The sequence below is a fragment of the Microcaecilia unicolor genome, chromosome 3 (genome assembly GCF_901765095.1).
Source record: "Microcaecilia unicolor chromosome 3, aMicUni1.1, whole genome shotgun sequence".
In the NCBI taxonomy this organism is placed as follows: Eukaryota; Metazoa; Chordata; class Amphibia; order Gymnophiona; family Siphonopidae; genus Microcaecilia; species Microcaecilia unicolor.
In genome coordinates this window covers 164,355,689-164,382,307 of record NC_044033.1, presented here as the reverse complement: position 1 = coordinate 164,382,307, position 26,619 = coordinate 164,355,689, and the positions used below count along the sequence as shown (strand labels likewise).

At 40.8% G+C, this 26,619-nt stretch overlaps 1 protein-coding gene across 1 annotated transcript in view; it reads left to right on the top strand.

The window, feature by feature from the left end:
* Positions 1–26,619, top strand: part of LOC115464300 (rho GTPase-activating protein 18-like) — a 118,027-nt gene that overhangs the window by 56,986 nt on the left and 34,422 nt on the right. The window contains exons 7-11 of the mRNA XM_030194691.1: positions 4,285–4,376; positions 7,552–7,629; positions 10,508–10,667; positions 14,364–14,446; positions 18,059–18,265. Coding sequence (XP_030050551.1) covers positions 4,285–4,376; positions 7,552–7,629; positions 10,508–10,667; positions 14,364–14,446; positions 18,059–18,265 — 620 coding nt within the window. The remainder of the gene's footprint in view (positions 1–4,284; positions 4,377–7,551; positions 7,630–10,507; positions 10,668–14,363; positions 14,447–18,058; positions 18,266–26,619) is intronic.

Below are 26,619 nucleotides of genomic sequence, written 5' to 3'. Positions count from 1 at the left end.
CAGCTAAAATAGTACTAAGGAAAGAAAAGAAAAGAGAGAGCCTCTCCTTGAGACCTGAAAATGCAGGATATCTTTCCATTCCATCACTGGTTGGTATACACTTCGCAGAAATTATGACCACTGCTGTTTCTATAGCTGGGCCTTTGTTGTAGAATAAAGTTCCTGGGTGCTCAACTTTGCAACAATTTAAAAAGGCACTAAAAACTCTTACAAGCCTAGGGTTGATGTTTGAAGATATTATGATTTTAGGCACTGTATCTGAAAGTTTGTATTATTGCATATTATAAGAATATACGAATAGCCATACTGGGTCATACCAATGGTTCACCTACTCTAGTACCCTGTTTCCAACAGTGGCCAATCCAGGTCACAAATACCTGGCAGAAACCCAAATAGTAGCAACATTCCATGCTACCAAACCCAGGGCAAGCAGTGGCTTCCCCATGTCTATCTCAATAGCAGACTATGTACTTTTCCTCCAGGAACTTGTCCAAGCCTTTTTTAAACCCAGATATGCTACCGTTGTTACCACAGTCTCTGGCAATGAATTCCAGAGCTTAACTATTCATCGAGTTGAAACAATATTTCCTCCTAATTGTTTGAAAAGTATTTCCATGTAACTTCATTTAGTGTCTCCTAGTCTTTTTGTACTTTTTGAAAGAATAAAAAATTAATTCACTTTTACCCATTCTACACCACTCAGGACCTCAGTAATATCTCCCCTCAGCTGTCTTTTTCAAACTGAAGAGCCCTAACCTCTTTAACCTTTTTTTCCCCACATTTATATCCCGCTTTCAACCAAAGCAGGTAAATCAAACACATATAATAAAATGATAATATATAACATCAACTTACTAACCTCAAAGATTCTCTTGGCAATACTCAGAGCTAAATCGCTGAGGGTTAGGTTTACTAAGCGGTGCTATGGGTGCGTTAGCGTTTTTAATGCGCATAAGTGCGTTAAACGCTAACGTGCCCATAGAAATGTGTAGGCACGTTAGTGTTTAACACACCTTAAATTTACAGGCGCGTTAAAAACGCTAATGTGCCTTAGTAAGCATACCCCTGAGCCATATGCTCTCTTACAAAAATGCTTATCATTCTTCTAAACAAGCCTCGACAAAGAAGTGCGTTTTCAGCACATGAAAGGAATTCCATCCTTTTATTATTTTGGTCGCTCTTCTTTGCATCTTTTCGAATTCCGCTATATCGTTTTTGAGATACGCTGACCAGAACTGAACCCAATACTCAAGGTGAGGTCGTTGCATGGAGCGATAACAGAGGCATTAGAGTATTCTTGGTCTTATTTACCATCCCTTTCCTAATAAATCATAGCATCCTATTTGCTTTGTTGGCGTATAGTCTACAGTGACACATAGATCTTTTTCTTAGGTGCTGAGTCCCAAGGTGGACCCTAGTATCAGGTAGCTTGGATTTTTCTTCCTAATATGCATCACGTTGCATTTGGGGGTCCCAGAAAACAACAAGGCAACCGATCTGCAAAATCCAACGTGGAAAACAAGCCAGCAGATCAGTATAATATCCAAAAAGACTTTATTAAAGATACCGTACATGAAACAAATGCCCGACACAGGCCGTGTTTCGCCCAACGATAGGGCTGCGTCAGGAGCTATGATAAATAACAAACATATAAAGTTAGAAGCATGAAATTGTAAAACATAAAATATATGGATATCTATAAAGTATATATAAAAAATATAAAACATCAATAATGGGGAAAATGGCCATTTAACCCTACCTTCTGTTTTGCATCCAATAATCAATTCCTAATCCACAACATAACATTGCCTCTTATCCCATGAGTGGTTTTGTGTTGCATTTATATATGTTTTTATTTGTAACATACACCAAAAACAGTACTCCACAAATAAATCCAATCCAAGCAAAAACAGTGAAGATGGGAATTGATATACCGCCTTCTTTGTAACTACATTCAAAGTGGTTTACATAATATATACAGATACTTATTTGTATCTGGAGCAATGGAGGGTTAAGTGACTTGCCCAAAGTCACAAGGAGCTGCAGTGGGAATCGAACCCAGTTCCCCAGGATCAAAGTCTGCTGCACTAACCACCAGGCTACTCCACTCTGGGACAGCTTCAAAACCTTTAATGATAAATCTTCAAACGACTCAACATGGGCTGTGTTTCAGTTCTAGGGTGATGTATGATTAGCCACAACTGTTCCATGTTGTTCTGATATTAGACCACTGTTGGTTTGCCTTTTACCTGTGTAGTGGTTCTGTGTTTCATATAACCATAGATTACGTAAGAAGTTTACCATTCTCTTGATGCAGGCCCTAGAGTGGAAATATGGCCCATGTCGAGTTGTTTGAAGATTTGTCATTAAAGATTTTGAATCAATAAGCCGTCCATTGTCTCTGCTGTGTTTGCTTAGATTGTTTTTATTTGTAAACCACTTAGGTATAAGTGGAGTATAAATAAATAAATAAATAAATAAATAAATAAATAAAAAAGAAATTAAAATGAGCCTTTGCTGAGACAGACTGTTATATCTTTGAGCCCAGTAGCCTGTCTCCAACAAGTCAGCTTGGTAGACCCAGCAGGACCTACTCGTCTCCAAGCTGACTCGTCTCCTTGTGACTCTGGGCAAGTCACTTAACCCTCCATTGCCCCATGTAAGCCGCATTGAGCCTGCCATGAGTGGGAAAGCGTGGGGTACAAATGTAACAAAAATAAATAAAAATAAAAGCTCCAATCTGTTGTTTCTTGTAAGCAGGCCCTTCCAACCCTTCCATCTTTTTTGTGGTGGTTCTCTCTACCTTTTCTAGTGTTATAAAATGTTGTGACCAGAACGTACACAAACTCCTCAAGGTCTGGTTTCACTATGGATTAATATAGAGGCAATTTATTATTTACCTGTTTTGTTTTCTGTTTCTTTCCCAAAAACGTTTTAGCATGCTATTTGCTTTTTTGGCTACTGCCAAAAACCAAACCGAGTTCATGATTCCATTGTGTTTTCCAGAAGACATGTTTGTTGAGTTGTAACTCTTAATATGGAATCTGGCATCATGTAAGAATTTTAATCATCTGCCGTCGATAGCTTTGTACTTGTTGACTATGACAGTGTGATTGGGCTTAGGGCAAGGAGCTTTTACAAGCACAGCCAGACCACAGTTTAAAAGTGAACAAAATTATTTAATAGTGTGGTTCAAAAAAAAGGAAAAACATACAGAAACCTGTTTTTCTCGCAGGCTGTTAGGTCAGGATTAGACATAAAGGAGCTTAGAGTTCAATAGCAACCAGAAAGGGGTCTGGATACTACCAAACTATAGAAGTCTATGTGCACTGAGTTTTCAAGGTAAACGATTTTCTTATGTCACAACTATTTCTCTGGTTCTTCAAATGTATGCTTGAAGGGAGTCTGGATTTTTGGACTTGTACTTTTTGCAGGATGTAAAACTACTCGTCTGTCTTGTGGGATGATCATATAGCGTCACATTCAGGTGGATAAACTGAGTTGGCTGCATTTGTGTTTTTTTACCTGGTATAGCATGCACAAAGATGTAGTCAAACTTTCGTAGAAAAGCTCATTAGGGAAATCAGGTCCACTTCTCCTTGCCTGCAGTGGGGGTGAAGGCAAGAAAAGCTCATCTTATCTCTCTGGACATGGAACTGTGTAGTCACCCACCCTGCACGTGTACCATTCCAGGTGGATCTGTAACCACTGAATGGCTTATGTTATTGCAATACCAAAAGAATGTCATGTGATGAGTGTCAAAACAAGCACTTCTAGTTTTGATGAAAAACTAATGACCCATCCCCACAACCCCATAAAGTTAAAATGGGTTGGTTTAAGAATTTCTTTATCCTGTGCAGTCTGCTAAGGTAAGTGGTGGTTTATTTATTTTATTATTTATTTGGATTTTGCTCACACCTTTTTCAGTAGTAGCTCTAGGTGAGTTATATTCAGGTACACTATGTATTTCCCTGTCCCTAGAAGGCTCACAATCTAGTTTTGTACCAGAGGCAATGGAGGGTTAATTGACTTGCCCAAGGTCGCAAGGAGCAGCAGTGGGATTTGAACCAGGCATCCCTGGATGTCAAGACTGGTGCTCTAACCACTAGGCTGCTCCTCCACTACTACTACTACTTATCATTTCTATAGCGCTACTAGACGTATGTAGCACTGTACACTGGACATGAAGAGACAGTCTCTGCTCGACAGAGCTTACAATCTAATTAGGGCAGACAAACAGATATACATGGGGAGTGACTTTTAATTGTCTTTTGCTTTATGCAGAATCCGGTCTCTTTGGGGTTTCACTACAAATTTTGTTGGAACAGGATCAGAAAAAAGTGCCGGGCACCAGGGTACCGCTGATCTTTCAGAAAGTAAGTGGACAAAAACAAATCACAATTTCATTTCTGTCCAACCTTAGAGTCATAAGGGGTTGGGCTTGCAAATACCTCGTGGGCTTATGTAGACCATAACATAGTTTGATTTAATATATCACCTCAACCAGTTGGCTCTGGGTGGTTTACAAAAAAGTGAAATAACAGCAAAAACAATACATGCCAATTATAATAATAAAATAAAAAATAAAACATCATAAAGAAGAATAATGGATTAAGAGCCCCCATTTAAATATTTCACAAATAACCACCTTTTTACAAGTTTGTGGAACATAAAGAATTACATAAGAATAGCCCTACGTGGTCACACTAAGGGTCCATCTATCCCAGTACCCTGCTTCCAACAATGGTCAATCCAGGTTACAAGAACCTGACAGAGTCCCAAAAAGCAGCAAGATTCCATGTTACTTAACCCCAGGAATAAGCAGTAGCTTCTCCAGGTCTACCTTAATAGCAGTTTATGGACTTTTCCTCCAGGAATTTGTCCAAATATTTTTTCAACCCATCTACACTAACTGCTTTTACCACTTTCTCCGGCAATGAGTTCCAGAGCTTAACTATACTTTGAGTGAAAAAATATTTTCTCCTATTTGTTTAAAATTTGCTACTACATAAGTTCATGGAGTGTTCCCTAGTTTTTATACCATTTGTAAGAGTAACAATTGATTCGTGTTTATCTGTTCCAACAGGATTTTATAGACCTCTATCGTATCTTTCCTGAGCTGTCTCTTCTCCGAGCTGAATAGCCCTAACCTCTTTAGCCATGCCTCATATGAGAGTCCATCCATTCCATTAATCATTTTGGTTGTCCTCCTTTGATATGGTGACCAGAATTATACACAGTGTTCAAGATGCAGTCTCACCATGGGTGACATAGAGGCATTATGATATTCTTTGATTTATTTTCTGTTTCTTTCCTAATAATTCCAAATATTCTGTTCTCCTAATATTCTGTTCTAATCTAAGTGTTATGTCCTGGCTTCGTATACCGCGTAGTTTGAAATACCTATTGCTGTGAGCTTTGAACGTGCAAGACATTTAAATGATCGGGTTTTAGTTAATTTTAGAACTCTTCAACTTGTGTAATAAAGCACAGAAAGGATGTATCAATCTACTGAACTGGAAGCGTGATAACTTATTTACAAAAATGAGATCCTAAATATCAGAAGAAGGTGGAGTTTGCTTCTGTCACCCATCCTATTCAAAGTGACATTTAAATGAGAGTAAGATCATTTTCAATAGGCTTTACATTTGAAAACTGCTGCAAATGCAGGCATATATACAGGGTTTACATCCTTGTTCCAGTCTGGCTTGCATAGTTCTATGCAGAGGTCTAACTGATAAGTTTATTTTTACTAAGCTAGTCCTCCTTTCTTAATGTTTAAGGAGGGGGTCTTTTACTAAGCCTCAGTAGTGTTTTTAGCTCGTGGTGGAAATCAACTGGTGTCTCTGTGTTTACAGTTAGCTGGTCTCTACCACGAGCTAAAAACACTACCGCAGCTTAGCAAAAGACCCCCTAAATGAGAAAAATCCAGCCCTTTGGAGAATAATTTTATAAAAGAGTTTGAGTGTATAGAATGGTTTACTTGCTCAAAAAGGGACTCGTAAAACTGCCCCAGCAAATATACCCATACACTGGAGTCCGCAAATGCCTCTCCGGAACTATGTAAGCCACATTGAGCCTACTAATGACTGAGAAAATGTGGGATACAAATGTAATAAATAAATAAAAGTATACACTTGGGAAATATAACACTCTCAATGGTTAGGTGTTCTCAGGTGGAGAATGGGTGGAGTTGGGAGCAAGATCGACACCAATTTGTATTGTATAAAATACTGTGCACCTATTCTTATCGGCATGTCTTGGAGCAGGAGTAACTTTGTGTGGGAGCTTTCTGGTGCACTGTTTTATAAACACTATAACAATCCAACACTCAACTCACTATAGTATACATTTATACAAAACGGAGTGCAAAAATTATTTTTTTCCGAATGACCCCAGTGTCGACTCATTTCACATAAGATCTTATTGCTATGACTCACCAAAATCGTCATCGGTCAATAAACTTATTAACTTTCTTCATCTTTCAACCTAACCAACTTTTTATAATCATTTTTAGCAATATCTTTAAAATTCTTAACGTGCATCACAATGCACGTACCTTTGATGGAAGGATCCGCAACCAACATGATTCATGTTTCGTCCTCAGCTTCTTCAGGGTATGGTCCTCTAAAATGGAGAAGGAGAAGATACATCTCAATGCCTCAAGAAACAATTCAGTCCAATGTAGTGTCACCTCAGTGTAACATTTTCCATTTATTTGACCCTTAGTCTGTTGTGATAGAGACATATATCTGTTCACCAAGAATTGCAACCAGCTTCAGCTTTCATCTCTGCTTCAAAATGACCCAACTCATCACTGTTCTGTTCGGGTGGAGACCATTAACCAGTTCAGCAAACACAGGCAACTCCACTGTTCTCATAGGCTGTATTTCCTGAACAGCAAAATTGAAGATAAAATGATCCACTGTTTGCGTGGCGAGGTGTTTAATAACAAAATCCTATTCCAGGTTTTGCTGTTTCATTTGGTTTACTTAGGAATCATCATTTACATCTCGTTTCTGCTTCTACTTTTACTTATTACTTTTAACTGCAAGCATCAGATGTAACTGAAAAAAATTATTAAAAATTGGTGAAATTATTACTAAGGGACTGCTTTTTTTGGCACAGCAACCAATGTTTTATTTCTGTGGAATAGCAAAAGCACAAAGAAAGGATGATGCTAATATTATCCAGTATTTTTCTGAATGGATGGAGACAAAGAATATGTGAAGTTTCCTTCAAGTTTCCAGAGCTCTCAATGTTTCTTTCCTTTCATTGAACTGGACAGGTTTCTCAGCTAATCCAAAACAGCCCTTAAGCACCCATTAATTAAATTACAACCTTCTGGTAAATATTTGCTGTTCAAGGCAACCACCAAGAGCAATAAAAGTAGAATTAAAATGTTGTTGGCAAGCAGGATATAATAGAGAAGAAAAGCCAATAACATCACATTATTTGTAGTCAAAGCAGAGTATAGCTTTCTCAATTTAGTTATGGGAAATATACTATTTTTGGATGTTTGTCTGAAGCGAAATTGTATTATACTTACAGCTGATTTTCCATATAGAAGGCAAAGGGCTGGAAACTGAAGGTCTGCTTCGTATACCAGGTGGTGCAATGAGAATAAAGGTAAGCTTTCGTGGTTTTCCACAGTGTCTCAGAAATCTCTATATCGACTCTTTCTGGTTTACATTTTTCTTATGTCTGGCATTGTGTGCCATCAAAATCCATTTCACAATATCCTCCAGGAGTTTATGGTGTAGTGACTTTTTTCCCACCAAAGCGAATGTGCTTTCTGCTGCAAAGGAAACCCAGAGGTCTCCGAGCTCAACTGACAGCAGATTTTTAAAACTCATGGCTTTGTCTGTCATTACAGCAGCGATGCTGCGTGTCAGTCACACATAGGAGGCAGTCTTAGAAGGGACTTTATCCACTCAGGTAGGATCTTGTAAAATTGCCCAGGCGACACGTATGTAAAACAATATGTGCAGAGAAATTACAGCATGTACTGAGGATGGAGAGCAGATGGAAAGGAAGCAGAATTGACACATTTGTGCAATTTTATAAAATATGAGTATGTGCATAGATTCTTCCTGGCACACATGTTTGTGTATTATTTTGGTGGGGTAATTTTAGAAAGTCATGTAGACGTCTTATGTTGCCTTTATGAAACAGGCACAACATATAAATGCAGTTCTAAAAACTGGCACCTAGAGGTCTGCGCCGTTTAGTGCATCAAAGGCACAATTGATTGACAGGTGCTTACGGGCACGAGGTGCTATTCTACGAGGTAGCGCCTAACTGCAAGGGGAGAGTACTTGTGGATGGAGCTTGAGCAGGCTATGGGCATGTCTGCCAGTTACGTGTGTAGTTTTAGAATACCATAAATTGGGTGTGTCACTTGGCGCATTTAGGCACGCCAATTTATACCTGCTGTTGACATGGCATAAGAGGGCATGTCTAAAGATGGTCTTGTCAATGCTGACTTACACTAGTGTTCTATAATGGAACCATGGTGCCAAACTTCTGTTATAGAATTGACACAAACTGCACAGCATGGGGCACCTAAACTGAGGTGCCAGTTCATAGAGTTGCCACCTATGTGTCTGTGCTTTCACAGAGTTAGGTGCATTTGTGCATTTATAAAACTTCCTCTATAGACATGTAGATTCTGATGGTGGATAATGACCACTAGGCTTATCTAGCTTGTCCACTTTCTCTACCCTACTACAGATCTACACAGTGGCCAGATTTAGCCGTATTTCCCCATCACTGAAACGCCCACTGGACAGGATTGTAAGGGCCTCCAGGTTCAGGGTGTTTGCCTAGGTAGCAACATGGTGGAGGGTGAGCAGCACCTCCTCTCCCCTTTCCTACCCCTTCCTATTTACCCCTCCTCCCAAGTGGCCAGTATACCCCTTTTCTCTCCCGCTCTCTTCCATTCAGCATCTACTTTTCCCATCCCCTGTCCAGCATTTCTCTCCTTTGTCCTGCTACCACTGACCTATCTGTTCCCCAGCCTGAATCGCAAGTAGATGCTGCACTAGTATGGGACCTTTAAACACAGGCCTGTGCTCATGTGCTGTTGTGCCCTGCTCGCTCTCTCTCTCCAACACTTCCAGTTGGAGAGAGACAAGAGTGGGACGTTTCAGAGGATAAGCATGGGCCTGTGTTTAAAGGCCCCACACAGGCACGACATCTAACTGCATCTACTAGCCATTTGGGAGGAGGGGTAGGAAAGGGGAGAGGAGATGCTGCTCACTTGACATCCCCCTTCTATACTGCCACCTATGTAAACACCCTGATCCTGATGACACAGCTCTGTTCAGTGGGCATTTCAGTGATGGGGAAATACATCTAAATCTGGACGTTGAGGGGATCCTGAATAAGAAGGAGGGAAAAAGGGTATACTGGCCACCTGGGAGGAAGGGTAGGTAGGGAAGTGAAAGGCTGGCCACCTGGGGAGGGGGGAAAAATGCTAAACAATGAAGGAGTAAGGAAGGGAACTCAGATTCTGGACTACCGGGGGGGGGGGGGGGGGAGGTTGGGAAGGGGAGATGCTGGAGTACAGGTCATTAGGGCTTTGAACCATCCCAGGGCAGGGGTCTGGCCCTGACCAGGGTAGTCCTGTAGCACTACCTCTTCTCTTCTGTATCCTGATCCTTTGTCTGCCTAGCATTGGGCTTTCTCTAATTTGAAAGGACAGTTGTGGTGTTGGAAGAGCAGTGTCTCTGTAGGCTCCTCTGCTCTGTCTTAGGGCTCTAGTATAATGCCTTCCTTCCATAGCACTGTTACAGTATTAGGTGGTGGTAAATATAGCTGGATGTGCCCCCAGCCCTTGCAGCACCACTAGGTCTGAGCCGCTTTTGTTTTCCAGTGCACTTCCAGGGTTCTAACTTTAGGCTGTAGAAACTTTCTCCATTCCAGTCATCTTCCACTTCCTCAGAGAATCTAATGGTGTGATTAAAATCCCTCACCTTCAGAAAAGTGCCCAGAAGCTGATACCATGAGGCTGGGAGTCACAGAGCTCAATATTCTCCCACTTAACACTATTGTCTGGGTTTGTTTATATCTCTTCTGCCTCCTGATCTCCCCACACCCAAAGCATTTTCTAGTCAAGGCAATGCTCTTCATAATAAACTCTCAGGATTAACAACATATTTAACTTGACTGAATTTTTTTGCTCTTTAGTTTCTCTTGTATTACATACTTTATATTTGATGCATGTTTGTTCAAGGCTGTTGTCTTGTCTGTGTCTCCTTCCGGGTCAGTGTCAGGCTTCAACCTGGTTTTAAAAAACTATAAGACCAGTTCATCCTGTCAACATATCCTTAGGGATCTGGACACAGAAATATAAACTGAACCATGTTAGTGAGTATTTCCAATGATTCTTCCTTTCCAGGTTATCTGAAGTCAGTCGCCATTGATTAGAAAGCAGTTGGGATTTTAGGAAAACTTTTAAAAATATGACTTGCATGGAACAAACAGGTTTCTTCTCCATTTTTAGAGTCTTTGCCAAGAACTGGAAACCAAGTTTTACGAAGGACTTTTCAACTGGGATAGTGTAAAGCAGCATGATGCAGCCAGTCTTCTGAAGCTGTTCGTCAGAGAACTGCCCCAGCCTTTGCTCACCATAGAGTACCTCAAAGCTTTTCAGTCCGTGTGCAGTAAGTCATGCTCCCTTTCTTGAGCCAGAAGCACTAAGAGTCTAGGGAGAAAATGCATGAAGGAAGTGGGGTAGATTTTCAGTGCTATTGAACTGGGCAGGAGAGTAGGGCTGTCCCAAGGGCAGTGTGGCCACACAGGGTGCAAGGGTAATGGGGGTGTAGAAATCGCTTCCCGTCTATTGTCTCCTCTGTAGTGGCTATGGCACAGTGGGTGGGGTGGCAGCACTGAGGGGCATGTGCTGCACAGGGCATGAGTTCAGCTCAGATCACTCCTGCAAGAGAGACTCCCACCTGGTTAAATTATCCTGGCTAGCCCTAGAGCAGATATTCAGTGGAGAATGCCGCTTAATAGGTGCTCTGACAGCTGTGGCACTCTCAGGTTAGTGTCACAGTGAGGGTGGAGTTGGGGCAGAGCCATGAGTTCTCTGGGCACTGCTAATATTCAGGCAAGTTAGGACATACAATTAGTAGACATAACTTTCCTGGGAAGGTGTCTGTATGTCAGCACTGAATATTAGTCACACCTGGGTAATTTCTGATGATTGGGCAAGACCTGATAAGTCAGTGTTGTGCTCAGATAGGCCTGACATTGAAAATCTGGCTCAAATTCAGTCTGTGATGGTCAACGCCTTAAAATTAACTGACCCATACCAGCTGAATTTGGGGGGGGGGGGGGGGGGTGTTGTACCTCAAGGGTTAAGTATAACGAATGTAAGCCAACTGAGCCAGTGTAAGAAATAAAGCTCTATTTTCCAGCAGACTGCCTTGTTCCTGCATTGATGCATCTGCTGCCTAGTATGCTTGCAATCCAAACCTCACTCTGATGTGCCAGCAATTCAAGCCTCATTCCAAGTTGTGACATCATCAGCAAGTCCTTTATTAAGCACCTGGGAACTCTCATGTTTTGCCTTTGCAAGAGGTCTCTTAATCTTGTGTTACCTGTTTAGGACATTTCCCTGCTTGGCTTTGTTCCTGAGAATCTTGCTCCTGAAGGTCTGTTCTGTGGGTTTTTTTGAGTCTTGTGTTTCAGTGCTTTGCTTTGTTTCTGTGTGTTTGCTTTTGTACCTTGATCCTGAAAGCATGGCTCTAGAGCCACACCCTGCCCTTGTGCCCGTATGTGTTTTACTCTACCCTTGGCTCCTGCTTTTAGTCTAGCCCTTCTTTTGACTCTTGCTATAGTTAAGCTCTGTGTTTAAGCCAATCTCTGTGTTTAGCCAAGCTCTGTTTCTGTTTTCCCTGTTCTGTTTCCTGTGTGTGTAGTTCCTGTCTGTTAATTCTAAGAGTCTGTAGAAGCCAGCATCTTCCCTGATTACTTCACTGTTATGCACCTGTGTCTGCTTCCTCTCAGTCTGCCTGGCCTTTCCATTTCCAGCTGTGGGTGCTGGTAAGCACATTGCTTCTTTGTTTGTCTTCCCCTAGTCTGCTTAATCCTTTGCCTGCTATGTTTGCTTCCTGGCTCTTGATCTCTGTTTCTGCCAAGTTCTGTTCCTGTGTGTGTTTGAGCTAGGTTCTACTCCTGCTCTATGTTTGAGCTAGTTCTGTCCCAGTTCCCTGCTAAGCCAAGTCCCTTTCAGTATCCTGTTCCCTGTCAAGCCAAGTCCCTTCCAGAACCCTGCTCCAGAACCCTGTTCCAGTGAAGCCAAACCTGTTCCAGAACCCTGTTTCAGTGAAGCCAAACCTGTTCCAGAACCTTGTTCCAGTGAAGCCAAACCTGTTCCAGAACCTTGTTCCAGCTAAGCCAAGCCAAGTCTGTTCCAGAACCCTGTTCTAGTCCAGCCAAGTCTGTTCCAGAACCCTGTTCCAGCCAAGCCAAGCCTGTTCCAGAACCCTGTTCCAGCCAAGCCAAACCTGTTCCAGAATCCTGTTCCAGCCAAGCCTGTTTGAGAATCCAGAATCCTGTTCCAGCCAAGCCTGAATCCTGAATCCTGTTCAAGAATCCTGAATCCTATCCCTGCCTTCTTTATTGTCTTGCTTCTGTTATTCTTGTTGCCTAGCTCCTGCCCTGTCTTGCCTGCCTAGTTGTGCTTTGTCTTGTCTCTCTAGTCCTGTCCGAATCCAGCCCTTGCCTTGTCCTTGTCTTGCCCTTTTCTGGACCCAGTTTTAATCCAATTCTGTGTTTTGCCTTGTCTGGCATTTCTGGTTCCAAGTCTCAGTTTTAATCCAGTTCCGAGTCTTGCCTTGTCCTGTCTGGGTTCCAGTTCTGACCCTTTGCCTTCTTTTCCTTGCCTCGTTTGGATCCGGTTCTTATGTTGTCCATTGTGTTTAGTTATCACTATCCTGCCTTGTTGAGTCTGTTAGTTTATCGTAGTCCAGTCTGTTCTGATTCCTGCCTGTGCCAGCCCAGGTGATTTGTCTGCCAAAGCTCCAGCTTTGGTCTAAGGGCTCACCATTCCTGACAGTTGTGACAAGCCAGGAGGAGACTTTGTTTATGCCTATGCTTTAGATACCACTAACTCTGCATCACTGAACTTTTGACTGCATAACAGTATGGCCTATAACCATAGGATTGAATGAGAGTAAATAAAAGTGCAAGATAGCAGTTAAACAGTAGGGAGCAAGAATAGATCCTTGAGGGACACCACAGACAGAAGTGATTTTTCATATGTATAAGTTTATACTTGTTCAATCAAATTATTTTAAGATTTCCAAGTCAATTAATTTAGAGGGAGAAAAAGACCTCAGATGCTCAGCTTGTTGTCCATATTTTACAACCCACACATCTATGCGAACATCCTCATAGGTCAGAAAAACTTCCTCTAATAATTTTTGGAAATTTTTATAATTTTATTTAATTCTTTATCAATCACATTAGTTGCTTGCATGTTATTGCTAACATCGGGTCAATAATTTTCCATTCAAACCTTAGTACTTGAAGAATACTTATCTGTTTCAAAGAAGTCCGTCTCTTGCTTGTTCGGTTTGCTCAACAGAGCACCTCCGTTTCACAGTGTGCTTCTTCGGGAGCCAAACCGTTAGCTTTACTTTCTTAAAGTCCTGATAGAGTGCCCTCAAGTACATCCCCACTCTGTGGACTTCTTTGAAACACATAAGTGTTCTTCAAGTCCTAAGATTTGAATGGAAAATTATTGACCCGATTTTAGCAATAATATGCAAGCAACTAATGTGATTAATAAAGAATTAAAATTATAAAAATTTCCAAAAATTATTAGATGAGGTTTTTCTGACCTATCAGGACGTTCACACGGCTATTTGAGTTTTAACAATATGGACAACAAGCTGGGAATCTGAGGTCTTTTCCTCCCTCTAAATTAATTGACGTGGAAATCTTAAAATAATTTGATTGAACAACAAGTATAATCCTATTATTCTTGTTGTCATTGATTATTTGAGTATTCTAAGCAGCAAGATACTTGCCATATTAGGTTTCAGTAAGACATGTATAACTTTGAAATTAAATTTTTTGTTGTCTAATTTTTGAAAAGCAGTGATTTCCAATATTTCCAAAAAAACTGTTCTTTAAAACATGTAAAACATTTTTCCTAATCCCACCTTCCCCCTTACCTTCAATAAGCTATTACTCACGTGCAAATCTCAGGTTAAACTAAGATTTCCCTTCTTGATACACAGTCTAATAGAAGCCCAACATAGTCATTGACATCGTCTTAGGAATGTGCATAAGATGTCTGAGTTTTGCATTTTAATGTATTCCTTTTATTTTATTTTGCATTCTGACAGATCTTCCAACTAAGAAGCATCAGCTCCAAGCTCTGAATCTCCTTGTGCTCCTTTTACCTGATTCAAATAGAGACACACTCAAGGTAAAGAAATGTACTTAACTTTCAGTAAAGTACACATTGGGAGACAAAAACATTTAGGATTATTCTAGACCTGCTGCAATATAAGATTTATTCTTAGAAATAGACCATAGGGCACATGGCTCTGGAATGGGGGGAGCCACAGAGGTGCATTTTCAAAAGAATGTCCAAGTCAGAATTGGGATGTCCTGCTCATAACATCCAAAAAAAAAAACCCCATCCACCTTGCAGCAATTTTTGTACATGAAAGACGTCCAGATTTCCGGTTCAAAAATACATGAGGACATCCATCCCGAACAACCATTTAACATACTGAAATGTTTAAATTATAAATTGAGGAAAACAAGGCACATGGACGTCTGTGTGTTTAATTGTAATACATAAGTATGATGACTAATAAGTATGTACAATTTCTAATTGAAATTCAAAATGGCTGCTGAGAAAACTGCAAAAAAACTGTAGGGGGGTTACTTTTTTTTTTTTTTTTTTTTTTTGCCTCACCCTGTATGCCCACAAGTGTGCGTCCTGCCCATGTTGCACCCAAATTCCTCCTATTCACAGAATAGCGCTTAGGTGAAATGTTGACATTTTATACATGTATATAAATAAATAAACCCTCTTAAATGGCTGCAGGGGGTTGGGTGTGTGAGTGACACTTGGATGGCTATTCTGGCTGTGAAGAACTAAGGCCTGTGCCAGGCAGACTTTGTAGGTCTGGGTCTGTATATGGCAATCCAGTTTAGGATGGGCTGGAAAGGACTTCAATGGCAACTTCATTAGCTGGAACCAAGGACAGTGCTGGGTAGACTTTTACGGTCTGGATCCCACAAATGACAAGACAGATTTGGATAGGTTGGAGTGAGCTTTGACAGCAACTCCAGTAGGCGGAACATAAGGACAGAGCTGGGTGGACTTCTACGGCCTACGGCCCAGAAACGCCAAAGAAAGACTTGTGATAAAGTATATAATATAACATTCATTGTTGATTTAATCATGAATTGATAATGAATGTGATTGTTGGGCAGATTGGATGTTACTATATGCACACACATGCCATTATTCAAATCATTTACCTGCTTTTTTTGGTGCATAAATGTTAGTGTCCACCTTATAGAAATACTCCCTAATTGTCTGCCTGTAGGCTTTTCTCCCCGGGGAATCATTTTACGGTTAGGGGTATCCCGCTGTACTTTATATTTATCATTCTGCTTAGGGGTTTAATTTTGTGTTCAAATTTTCCACGCCTACTTTTTCCAGGGCTTTTCTCAGATGTAGGGGTGACTGGGAATATGCACTCCGTCACAAAGGGTAATCTTATAACGAGCCACCTAACTTTTATGCGGCAGGTATGTGTGTAAGTTACACCACATTTCTAATGGTTGTATCCCTCTGAAACTTTTTCCCACAGCAAGTACTAGCACGTGCTTATACTGGTTTACTTTCCAATTGAATGTATTACAGAATTAACATATAGTTTTAACAATTGATGCTTTTCTGTGCTTCCAGTCAGAGTGGTTTACATATTTACATGCAAGTACTTATTTTGTACCTGGAGGGTTAAGTAACTTGCCCAGAGTCACAAGGAGTTGCAGTGGGAATTGAATCCAGTTCTCCTGACCCTCATGTCACTGCACTAAACAGTAGGCTATTCCTCTGCTCCAAAGAGCTTGAACCTGGGTCTCCTGGTAGTCGGTCTGCTACACCAACCATTAGGCTACTCCCACATAAAACAACATTCTACCCATGGGAATAAGTTTTAAAATTACTCTCTATAAGGCCTGGATGATGATCAGCTGATGCAGTCACCATATAAGTTAAGCACTAAACCTGGTGCTTAAATTCATCTATATCTCAGTGCCATTATCTTTATTTATAGTAGCACTGAATATACCATGGGCGTAGCTGCTATGGGGCCACGGGGGCTTGGGCCCCCGTAAATTTGGCCCTGGACCCCCCTGCCGGCGACCCTCTCAACCCCCCCTCCCGCCGCCTGCTACCTTTGCTGGCGGGGGACCCCAACCCCCGCCAGCCGAAGTCTTCTTCCTTCGTTTGGTTTCTGACTCTGACGTCCTACACGTACAACGTGCAGGATGTCAGACTCACAGAAACAGAACGAAGCCCTGCAGAAACCAAACGAAGGAAGAAGACTTCGGCTGGCAGGGGTTGGGGTCCCCCGCCAGCAAAGGTAGGCGACGGCGGGCGGGGGGTCTAGAGGGTCATCGGCTGGGGAGGGTCAAAGTTGTTGGAGGTGTCGGCAAGGGCGGGGGGGGGGGGGTCGGTGTCGGCAATGTCGGGCGGGTGGGTCGGCAGCGCCGGGGGGGGGGGGGGGCTAAAATGTGCCCCCTCACCTTGGCTCTGGACCCCCCCCCCCCCCATCATTGAAGTCTGGCTATGCCCCTGGAAATATACATATTGAGCAGTGGCCACGTGTGCACTCTCATTTAGTTAAAGCCGGCTATTCAGCAGGCCTAAACTAAATAGATCCAGTTAGCGGCTGAATTTTGCTGCTGCGTGGTTAAATTCTAGCAACATTTGCACCCGTCCCCAAACCCAACCCTTCTTTCACGGATATTTGTTTATTTACATTTGCTATACTGCTTTTGCTAACTTGCAGATCAAAGTGGTTTACAATCTAAAAGGAGAAAGGAACTACATAATCTGACAGGAAAGAGTAATCAAACACTGAGAAATAAAACAGGCTTAATGACATAACAGACAGTGGGAGAGCAGGAAGGGGGAGGGATATGGATTGGGGAAAAAGGAGAAAATATGAAAAAGAAATTTCAAAAATGTACAAAACATCAGAAAAATTACAAATCCAGTGATTGGAGTTTGCAACCAGTCTAGATAGAGTCAAAGGCACGGTGAAAAAGCCAGATTTTTAAAGCTGGTTTAAATTTTTTCAAAGACAATTCAGTTCAAATAGATAAGGATACAGAGTTCCACAAGAAGGGGCAGCTAAAAAGAAAGCACAGTGTCTAGTAGATTCCAGTTGGGCTTGTTCTGGACTGGGCAGCACTAACCAATGATCATTGATAGAATGAAGTATGAGCCAGGGTATATCGAATTGTGAGAGATGATAAATAAAGGGGCAGACCTACCCTACCTGCCTTAAATGGAGTGGAGGAGTAGCCTAGTGTTTGGTGCAGCGGACTTTGCTCCTGTGGACCTGGGTTCAATTCCCACTGCAGCTCCTGGTGACTCTGGGCAAGTCACAACCCTCCATTGCCCCAGGTACAAATGAGCACCTGTAAACCGCTTTGAATGTAGTTGCAAAAAACCTCAGAAAGGCAGTATATCAAGTCCCATTCCATTTCCCGTTCCCTTAAATGCAAGCATAAGAGTTTTAAATATTATCTGCTGTTCGATACCTAGTTGTTTGGTGATTTAAATGGCATGATATTACCTGTAATTTTTGAAAATATACAAGTACTGGGTTTATGCAGTCGCCCCCACCGGCAAATATATAACTCCCACTGAATAGTGGCCCGACTTAGTTTATCCCTTATTTCCATAAGCATGTATGAAGAAAGGAATTGAAAAGCTTTTTCTTGAAGCTGCATCATGATTTTTCTTCCTATATTCCCCCCCCCCCCACCCCCCATCCCGTTTCAGGCCCTTCTTGAATTCCTTCAGAGGGTGATAGATTGTCGAGAGAAGAATAAAATGACTCGGAGGAATGTCTCAATGGTGATGGCCCCCAACCTCTTCACCTTTCATGGATTTCGCTCCAAGACTGTTGAGCAAAATGAGGCTTTGATGGCTGCTGGGACAGCCAGTGTCATGCTCCTTATGATTAAATATCAAAAACTCCTTTGGACCGTAAGTAAACGTTCTGTAAAGAATTACTTTTAGTTAATTTTAGAACATAGCATCATGACAGAAAGGGTCTGAAGCTGTGAGATAATACTACATGCTCGATTTTCTTTACTGGTCTTTCAAACTGAGTCACAATCAGGTGAGAATTTTAAAGCAGTACTACTAGAAAAACCAGATTTCAGTAATTGTTGGTTGACATTTAAAATAAATGAAATGCTGATGATCCTTCTGTCTTGTTATGACAAAATAATTGTGTTGACTGTTAAATTTGTCTCTTTAGCCAATCCCTATAACATTTGGACACATCTCTAACGGCTTTTCAGAAAACCATGCAAGCATGACATTAATGCACCAGTGATTCTTGTTTCACTTTCTTGTGAGGCACACTGGGTACTGGGAGCCATCAGGCACCTTATGAAGTTCTGGGTTCCTCTGACAGAGAAAGGATAAGTTTAAAAGTTCTTTCGGGTTTTGGACCTTCTTTACGTTTTCCAGTAACAAATCGCACAACCATATAGGTGTTTTGGTTGTTACATAAATAAAAAGGTTACTGATGTACAGTAGTTGCAAAGAAACAAAATCCAGTCACAGCAGTATTGTTCATCTGCAATGTCATTAAACGCAGCAAGAGGGGGTGGGGGATTCTACGGGTTCTCAAACTTTTGTCTTGGTTTTATGTAGAGACTTCCCAGGCTAGTCCCTGAACACACACTGATGTTTCTTCCCTATCTTGCTGTTAATTGCATAGCAGTTTTCTCTGCACAGGATCACCTTGGACATTCAAATTCCAACTAATAAAAAGTTTGATGCACGAAAACCTGACATAGTGGTGATGGAGAAAAACATGAGCGATATAAATGACAAATTATTATTCCTTGAATCGTGTACCAAGAAAATGTGGCAGAAGAATACAGAAATATTTCCCATTGTATTGAGTATCCAAGCACACCGTGATAAGTTACCTATACATATTGCATCTTATGAACTCCAGAAGGAAGCTGTTTTTGGCACAATGGAGGTACTAGGGCAAGCTTTAGCAGTCAGTTTCGAGAGACTGAGATCATACTCCACATACCCTGGCTTAGGAGTGAGATTCATTACTATCATGATGTGCACAAAACTAACACATTTGAAGACATTGCCCTGTCAATGAAATGTTGTTAAAGTCTTGTGTATGACCTTAGAAGAAGACTCCTGGTATAGAATCCCAAAGAAATTTATGTCATCATTGTCTTGGTGGAGAAGCTCATAACAACAGAACAGTCACAACCTGGAGTGTGACTTTCCACCTCTCTTCCAGCAACTTCAGAGACCAGAAACCTGAGATAGGCTGCTTCTCCAACATAAGACCTTTTTAATTGATCCAGTTTTCTCCTGGGCCTTAACTAAGTATGTATTGCAAATATCAATTTCCTCCAACACTGTTGTCTTGTTATCCAAATAGAGGTAGTTTAAAGCCTCTGAAATTCTCAGCAGTCAATTTTTTCTTGTCGCTGATCTACTTCCAAGTTTTGGAAGGTGCCATCCACTTCAGGTGACCACTTAGAAAAACTTTGATTAGAAAGTGTTCTGTCCATGACTATTCTGGTTTTCTGGGATGTTGACTACTTTGCAGAATATCAAGTCTAGTATAAGACTCTAATTTTTTAAAAAAAAATTTTTAGGTTCCAGAATTGATCACCTGTGTTAATTTTAGTGCCACCTTTGTGTCCAGAAAGGCAGCTGTGGTGGTATTTGGGGTTTTAATATGTAGATCAAAATCCCTCATGATCAACAATCTAGAGAAACTCTAGATCACCTCTTTAATCAGATCAAGAAGTTCTTGAGTAGGTGATGTATTACAAGCTACTTATATTAACCATAAGCAGACAGATTGGTCTCTCTTCTCCTAGCTGGATTAATTAGTGTCCAATGTTCCCATCAATCTGTTCCCATATGGCTTATTACGGGAACATTGGATACTAAAGGGTTAAAAGACATTTTGATTTAGTTAGATGGAGGCTGGTGACTCTGTGTTGTGTCCCCAGGTCAGGACTGCTAACCCCTCCACCTCATTTCCCTGGTCTTTATTGACGTTGGATATTAAATCATGTTGGGCATAGTTCAGCGAGCTGTGATCTCCTGGTTTCAAGTAGTCAGGTTTCCGTTATTCCTAAAATGTCTAAATGGTGTTCACAGAAGGCATCATGGTTCATTGGGGATTTCTTAATAGCTGATCTGGCCTCTGGTTTAATGGATAGTCTTGGAGTGCTGGGGATAGCTTAGGTATGGCAGGGAGGTAATTGTTTGGGTACTTTTAGACAGCTGTTTCATCTTTACCATTTATGTCCTCCCTGTTGATGCTGATCATAGTTTTCATTTTTCTACACCACTGCAATGCCTGAGGTCTGTTGTTCTACTGGGACAAGGCAGATTTTTAATGTTTTCAGTGATGATTAGACAACTTTCAATAGGCGGCCAAGCAGGATTAAGCTCTTTGGGTCAACAGGCTTTCAGTGGTGTTGGGTACAGATTTCACAAGTTAACACCGCAGGACTAAGGCCTTTCTGTATCATACATTAAATTACCTTGTTTTGCACTTCAGTGTTTGTTTTTATTGTTATCCTTATTAGATCTCGCTTTCAATGTTTTATAAGATACTTTTTTTTTTTTGCTTAAATAGCCATTCTCCCATCACCTTTAGGAAGCTGGCCATTGCTTGGTGGTCTTGGGCGTAATTCTGTAACCCTGTACTGCCTATTCTATAAAGAAAAGTAGGTGCCCATTTTCCTTTATAGAATAGTAGTATAACCAGGTAAGTATGTACATATGCATTTAAGTGCAAGCACTTATTCCAGCCATAGAGCTGGTGTGTGTACATTGATGATAATCACATAACTTACAGTATTCTATAAGTTAGACATGTAAATGTGCACCCATGTGCACACCCACCTGAAAAATATGCACTATATAAGATATGCTAGTATCTTGAATAGTTATGCTTATAACTGGTATGTAAATGTTAGCACCTATCTTATAGAATTACCCTTCTTATAACTGTTTGTATATTGTGCAATACGTTTTATCAGGGCTTTCAAAATGGTGCCCTAAAATTCACAACTGCTCTTTTTTTGTTTTCTATACCACTTCCTCCCTCCCTTTTGCTTGCTTGCTATGGAGCATTGTAGCCTTTAAATTAATTCTATAATGTGAGTGATTCTGTTAATGTTATACGAATGACCACATCTTTCTTGGTTGTCATATTTCTGATTCAAAGTTTTGGTTGGCTGTAACAAAATAGTAAAACTGTTGAAGTACAACATTTTTAATGATTTTCAGCATATGGATGTTGCCAGTTAACATTTCCTCCTGAACATTACAATAGACCATCTGCTTTATGATAAATTGGCATAACGGAAACACAGCAGACAGCAAAAAGGGAGACAGTGAGACAGCAGATTTAGCTGCAGAATACATGAGATCTTTCACCAGGCCAGAAAATTTAACAATTTAAGCAGCTACCCATGTAAAACCAGGGATTGAAAATTGCCCTTCCTTACTGCAACTAATGCTACTGGGCTGGGAAACAGTACAATTATTTTCATGTATGCTGCTAAGCATTAGGGAAGGGTAGGTCGCTGAGCAACATATGGAAATTTCAGTGTGCAATCTCCACAGATGCTTTAGGTCATGAACTCTGCACGTGCAAAATCAGGAAGCTGCAATTTGTAATTGTTTCCTGCTTTTTATAATACTTTGGCAACATATGTGAAAATTTGCTATGCAAGTGGAGGTTATTTTTAATTTAAGATCAGTAAAATTGATGGGGTTGTGCAGCATTTTTTATGTATTTGTTTTGCTGGGAAAGACAGATGTGTGTAAGCAGGGAAAGCAAATTAATTTTGATTTTGACCTTTTAAATAACAGTGACTGGCATTCAATACAGATCCTCCTGATTTTGCACTGTGATAATTTTTTAGAGTAACTTAGTAGATGATGGCAGATAAAGACCTGCACGGTCCATCCAGTTTGCCCAATAAGAAACTCATAGTATAACATAACATATATATTCTTGATCTTGATCTGTCATTGCCATTTTCAGGGCACAGACCATAGATGTCTGTCTGGCATTGGACATACTCTCTCCATACCTCATACAGAACAAGAGGGAAAGTGGACACAGCAACAATCTGGCAATCAATGTACAAAAACAAATGGTCATCACAAACCAATTTTATAGAATTCCTCGCAGAATGGGACAAAAGATGTAATATCATACTAGACGAGATAGCACCCATACAAACCAAAACCTCAAATAAATGCAACACAATCCCATGGTTCAACGATGAACTTAAAGAACTAAAAACACAATCCAGAAGACAAGAATAAACTTGGAAAAAAAAACAAAAATAAACATTGAATACATGGAAAGAAGCACAAAATAAGACAAACCAAAAGGAAACATTTATAAAGATCAAATAGGTACCAATTATAAAGACATGAAAAAACTATACAAATTAGTGGACAATCTACTAGACATCAAAACAGTAACAACATCGAACGTACACCTCCCACCTGCAGATGAACTAGCTAAATACTTCAAAGAAAAGGTCATCAACCTAGGCAGAAACCTGCCTCAGGAAAACACCAACCTTGAAACCTTCATTAACGAACTAGATCCACACCCAGGGGAATCCCCAGCAAACCGAACATGGACAAACTTCACCCATTTCACCGTTGAAACAGTGGTTCAGGCAATTAGAAAGTTCTCCTCCGCTCACTGCTTACTAGATACCTGCCCCAACTATATTATGAAAACTCCCCCTGAACCCTTTATTGAAGATCTCAAAGCCCACCTAAATTTCATGTTCCATGAAGGTCAATTTCCACTGGACAAAGGAACATTTTACTCTCACCCATTCCAAAAGACACCAAGAAAGGAAAAAAAAATGAAATCTCAAGCTACAGGCCAGTTGCATCAATATCTCTGGCAACGAAGATGATGGAAGGCCTAGTGACCAAACAATTAACAGAATACATCACCAAATTCTCCATACTGCACGAATCTCAATCAGGCTTCAGGCCCCACTTATAGTACTGAAACAGTGCTAATCACACTCCTGGACAAATTCAAGCAGGAAATCGCAATAGGCAAAAACATCCTCCTACTCCAGTTCAACATGTTGCGCGCATTTGACATGGTAGACCACCACTTCCCACTGTGAATACTCAATAAGATAGGTCTTATCAAGTAAAATCAAATTCAGAAATCTCCCCACCTTGGAAAGCAGAATGTGGCGTACCACAGGGATCACCACTGTTGCCTATACTATTCAACCTAATGATAATCCCATTAGCAAGGTCCCTATCCAAACAAGGCCTCAACCCATTCTTATATGCGGATGATGTTAGAATTTATAGCCCTTTCAAAAATAACCCATCAGATGTCACCTCTGAAATCACAAACAGCATGAACGCCATGGAATCCTGGGCATCAGCCTTCAAGCTGAAACTCAATAGAAAAAAACACACTGCCTCATTCTCTCATCCCAACACAATACTGAACATCCCACAACCATCAACGCCTTGGGCTCATCTCTCCCAATCTCAGACAACCCGAAAATCCTATGCATCACCTTAGACCATGACCTATCACTTGAAAACCAAGCCAAAGCCACAGTGTGGAAACTCAACGCATAAAACAATATTTGCCAAGGGACATATTCCACAATATGACCCAAACAATGGTTTTAGCCCACTTGGATTACTGCAAAGGAATCTACGCAGGATGCAAAGATCAAATCTTAAGGAAACTACAAACTGCACAAAACACGACAGCCAGGCTCATCTACGGAAAAACACGATTCGAAAGCGCAAAACCCCTCCTTCAAAAACTACACTGGTTACCAATCAAGGCACGTATAGCCTTCAAGATCTGTTCGCTGGCACACAGAATAATCTTTGGCCTAGCACCGGGCTACATGATCCAACTAATTGGCTTACCAGTTAGGAATACAAATAAATAGCCGAGATCATACCTAACCCTTCACTTCCCCAGATGTAAGGGCCTGAAATACAAATCAACATATGCCTCTAGCTTCTCCTTTATATGCTCCAAGCTATGGAACGCATTGCCGAAAGACCTGAAACTCATGGACAATTACCTAAACTTACAAAAAAAAACTAAAGACCCACCTTTTCTGAAAGTTCATCCCCACAGAACCAACTTAAACATCCAGAATACTGAAACATAACCCAAGTAATCACAAAAATAGACAGCAACAATACAAATCTATTGCTCAACCCTCCCCCCACGCCTACCACATTCTATTACACTACTACATCCAAATCAAATTCTAAGCCACCAGTCTATACAAAATATAATTACAGTCTTTCCACTCAAACTGTCAAAAATCCCCTATGATATCTCAATAGTCCCATACAAACTGTTAATTTAGACTGTTGTACTAGGCTGCGCATTTGGTTTGCTATTCTCTAAACAACTTACGAATTTTATAAAATATTAGGACAAAAATAATAAATGAAAGAAAGATTCTTAGATATAGAGAATTAGTTTCTACAAAGGGGGGAGAGCACCCCTTCGGGAAAAATCTTAGGTCATTGGATGGATCTGAAACTCTCTTTCCAAGCATGCTTAGTTTGTCAGAGTTTCTTTGTATGCAGCGTGGTTTTATAGGCTTTGGTGAGCATCCACCTCTCCTGCACCCTGGACCAATCATAGGCACTGCATATGTGCTGGAGACTTGTAATTGGGACTTTCATATGTGCTGGAAGCTTGCAATTGGTGTCCTTGCCATTCCTCTTTTCAGTAAATTACTTTTGTAACAAGATATACCAGGTATCTGAGTTGCCTTAGCAACATGAGGCCCCATCAGAGCATATGACCAGCCAGAAATTCCTTCATGTGGCTAATAGGAAAAGAGAGATGGGGGATGGGAAATAATGCAGCACACCTGAAGTAAAACTTTATAGCTAAAAATTATAGACACTGTGCAATCTATAACCAATTGTACTATGCACTTAATTACTCCGGAATCTGTAACCATCTCTCTGGAACCATGTAAGCCACATTGAACCTACCAATAGATGGGAAAATGTGGGATACAAATGCAATAAATAAATAAAAATCTACTGGATTTGCTGTCAAAAGCCCACTCTAGCCCATCCAGATGTGTCTAGCTGTAATTGGGGCACATAGAACTCTGCCCTGCATTAGCCTTATTTCCTAATTATTGGAGTTACCGTCTAAGCACCGCTAAGTTTTCTTTTGCTTCTGTTCTCTTTCCGTATAGGAATCCTTTGTGTTTGTCCCAAGCATTTTTGAATTAAGTTACTGTTTTCATCTTCACCACCTCCTGCAGGAGGGCATTCCAGGCATACACAACCCTTTCCATGACAAAGTACTTCTTGACGTTACTCCTTAGTCAACCCCCCTGCAACCTCAGTTCAAGTCCTGTAGTTCTATCGCTTCATTTATTTGCATACTAATACCTTTCAAATATTTAAACATCTGTATCATATCACCCCCTAGCCTTCCTTTCCTCTAGGGTATACATATTCAGTTCCTCAAATCTTTTCTCATACATCTTTTGGTACAAACCCCCTTATCATTTTGAGGTATATCTAAAAAGAGAGCCCTTTTAACTAACAATAAATAGATTTGATGGTATTATGATCTCATATTGAATGTCTCTGTGTGGCTGCCCCCCCCCCCCCCAGATAATTTTGAATTAACTATACCTAGTTCCATCAAAGTTTGTTGTGGAGGTGGTTCACTGAGGGGCATCTGACTTTTCTATTATTGGGGGTGCAGTAAAATTGCAGGTTTTCTCATAAGAAATGTATATAAGTTGAGCAATTTTACAACTTGGCACCTAGTTTAAGAGGAAAATCAGGTGCCTAGTTATACACTATGGGGTAGATGCACTAAACTTAACGAGCCATTAACGTGGGTTTTAAACTGGTTCTAGCCAGTTTAACGTGCAAGTAGTAAACCAGGACATGCACAAAAGGGCATTGTCCGATCACGTTAGCAGATGACGACAACGGAATGCAGATGAGCAAATTAGTATTATAATGTATATAAATTGTATTGTAATGAGATGCACTACCGTTTTCTGATTGCCTAACTGTGGAAAATCTAACGGGAGGTCTGTACCTCTCGGGGCTGCGCAGGATTTATTCGCCTCTAAAAACTTCTATAAATGTAACCCAAAAAAAAATCGGGAAAAAAACGTCCAAGTGCTCGTCAGGGACGTCCTTCACTGCCTAGCCACCTCCAAGTGCTCGTCAGGGACATCCTTCTAATGTGCCTAACATGTTCACGCTATCCAAAAATACTAGGACTAGAGGGCATG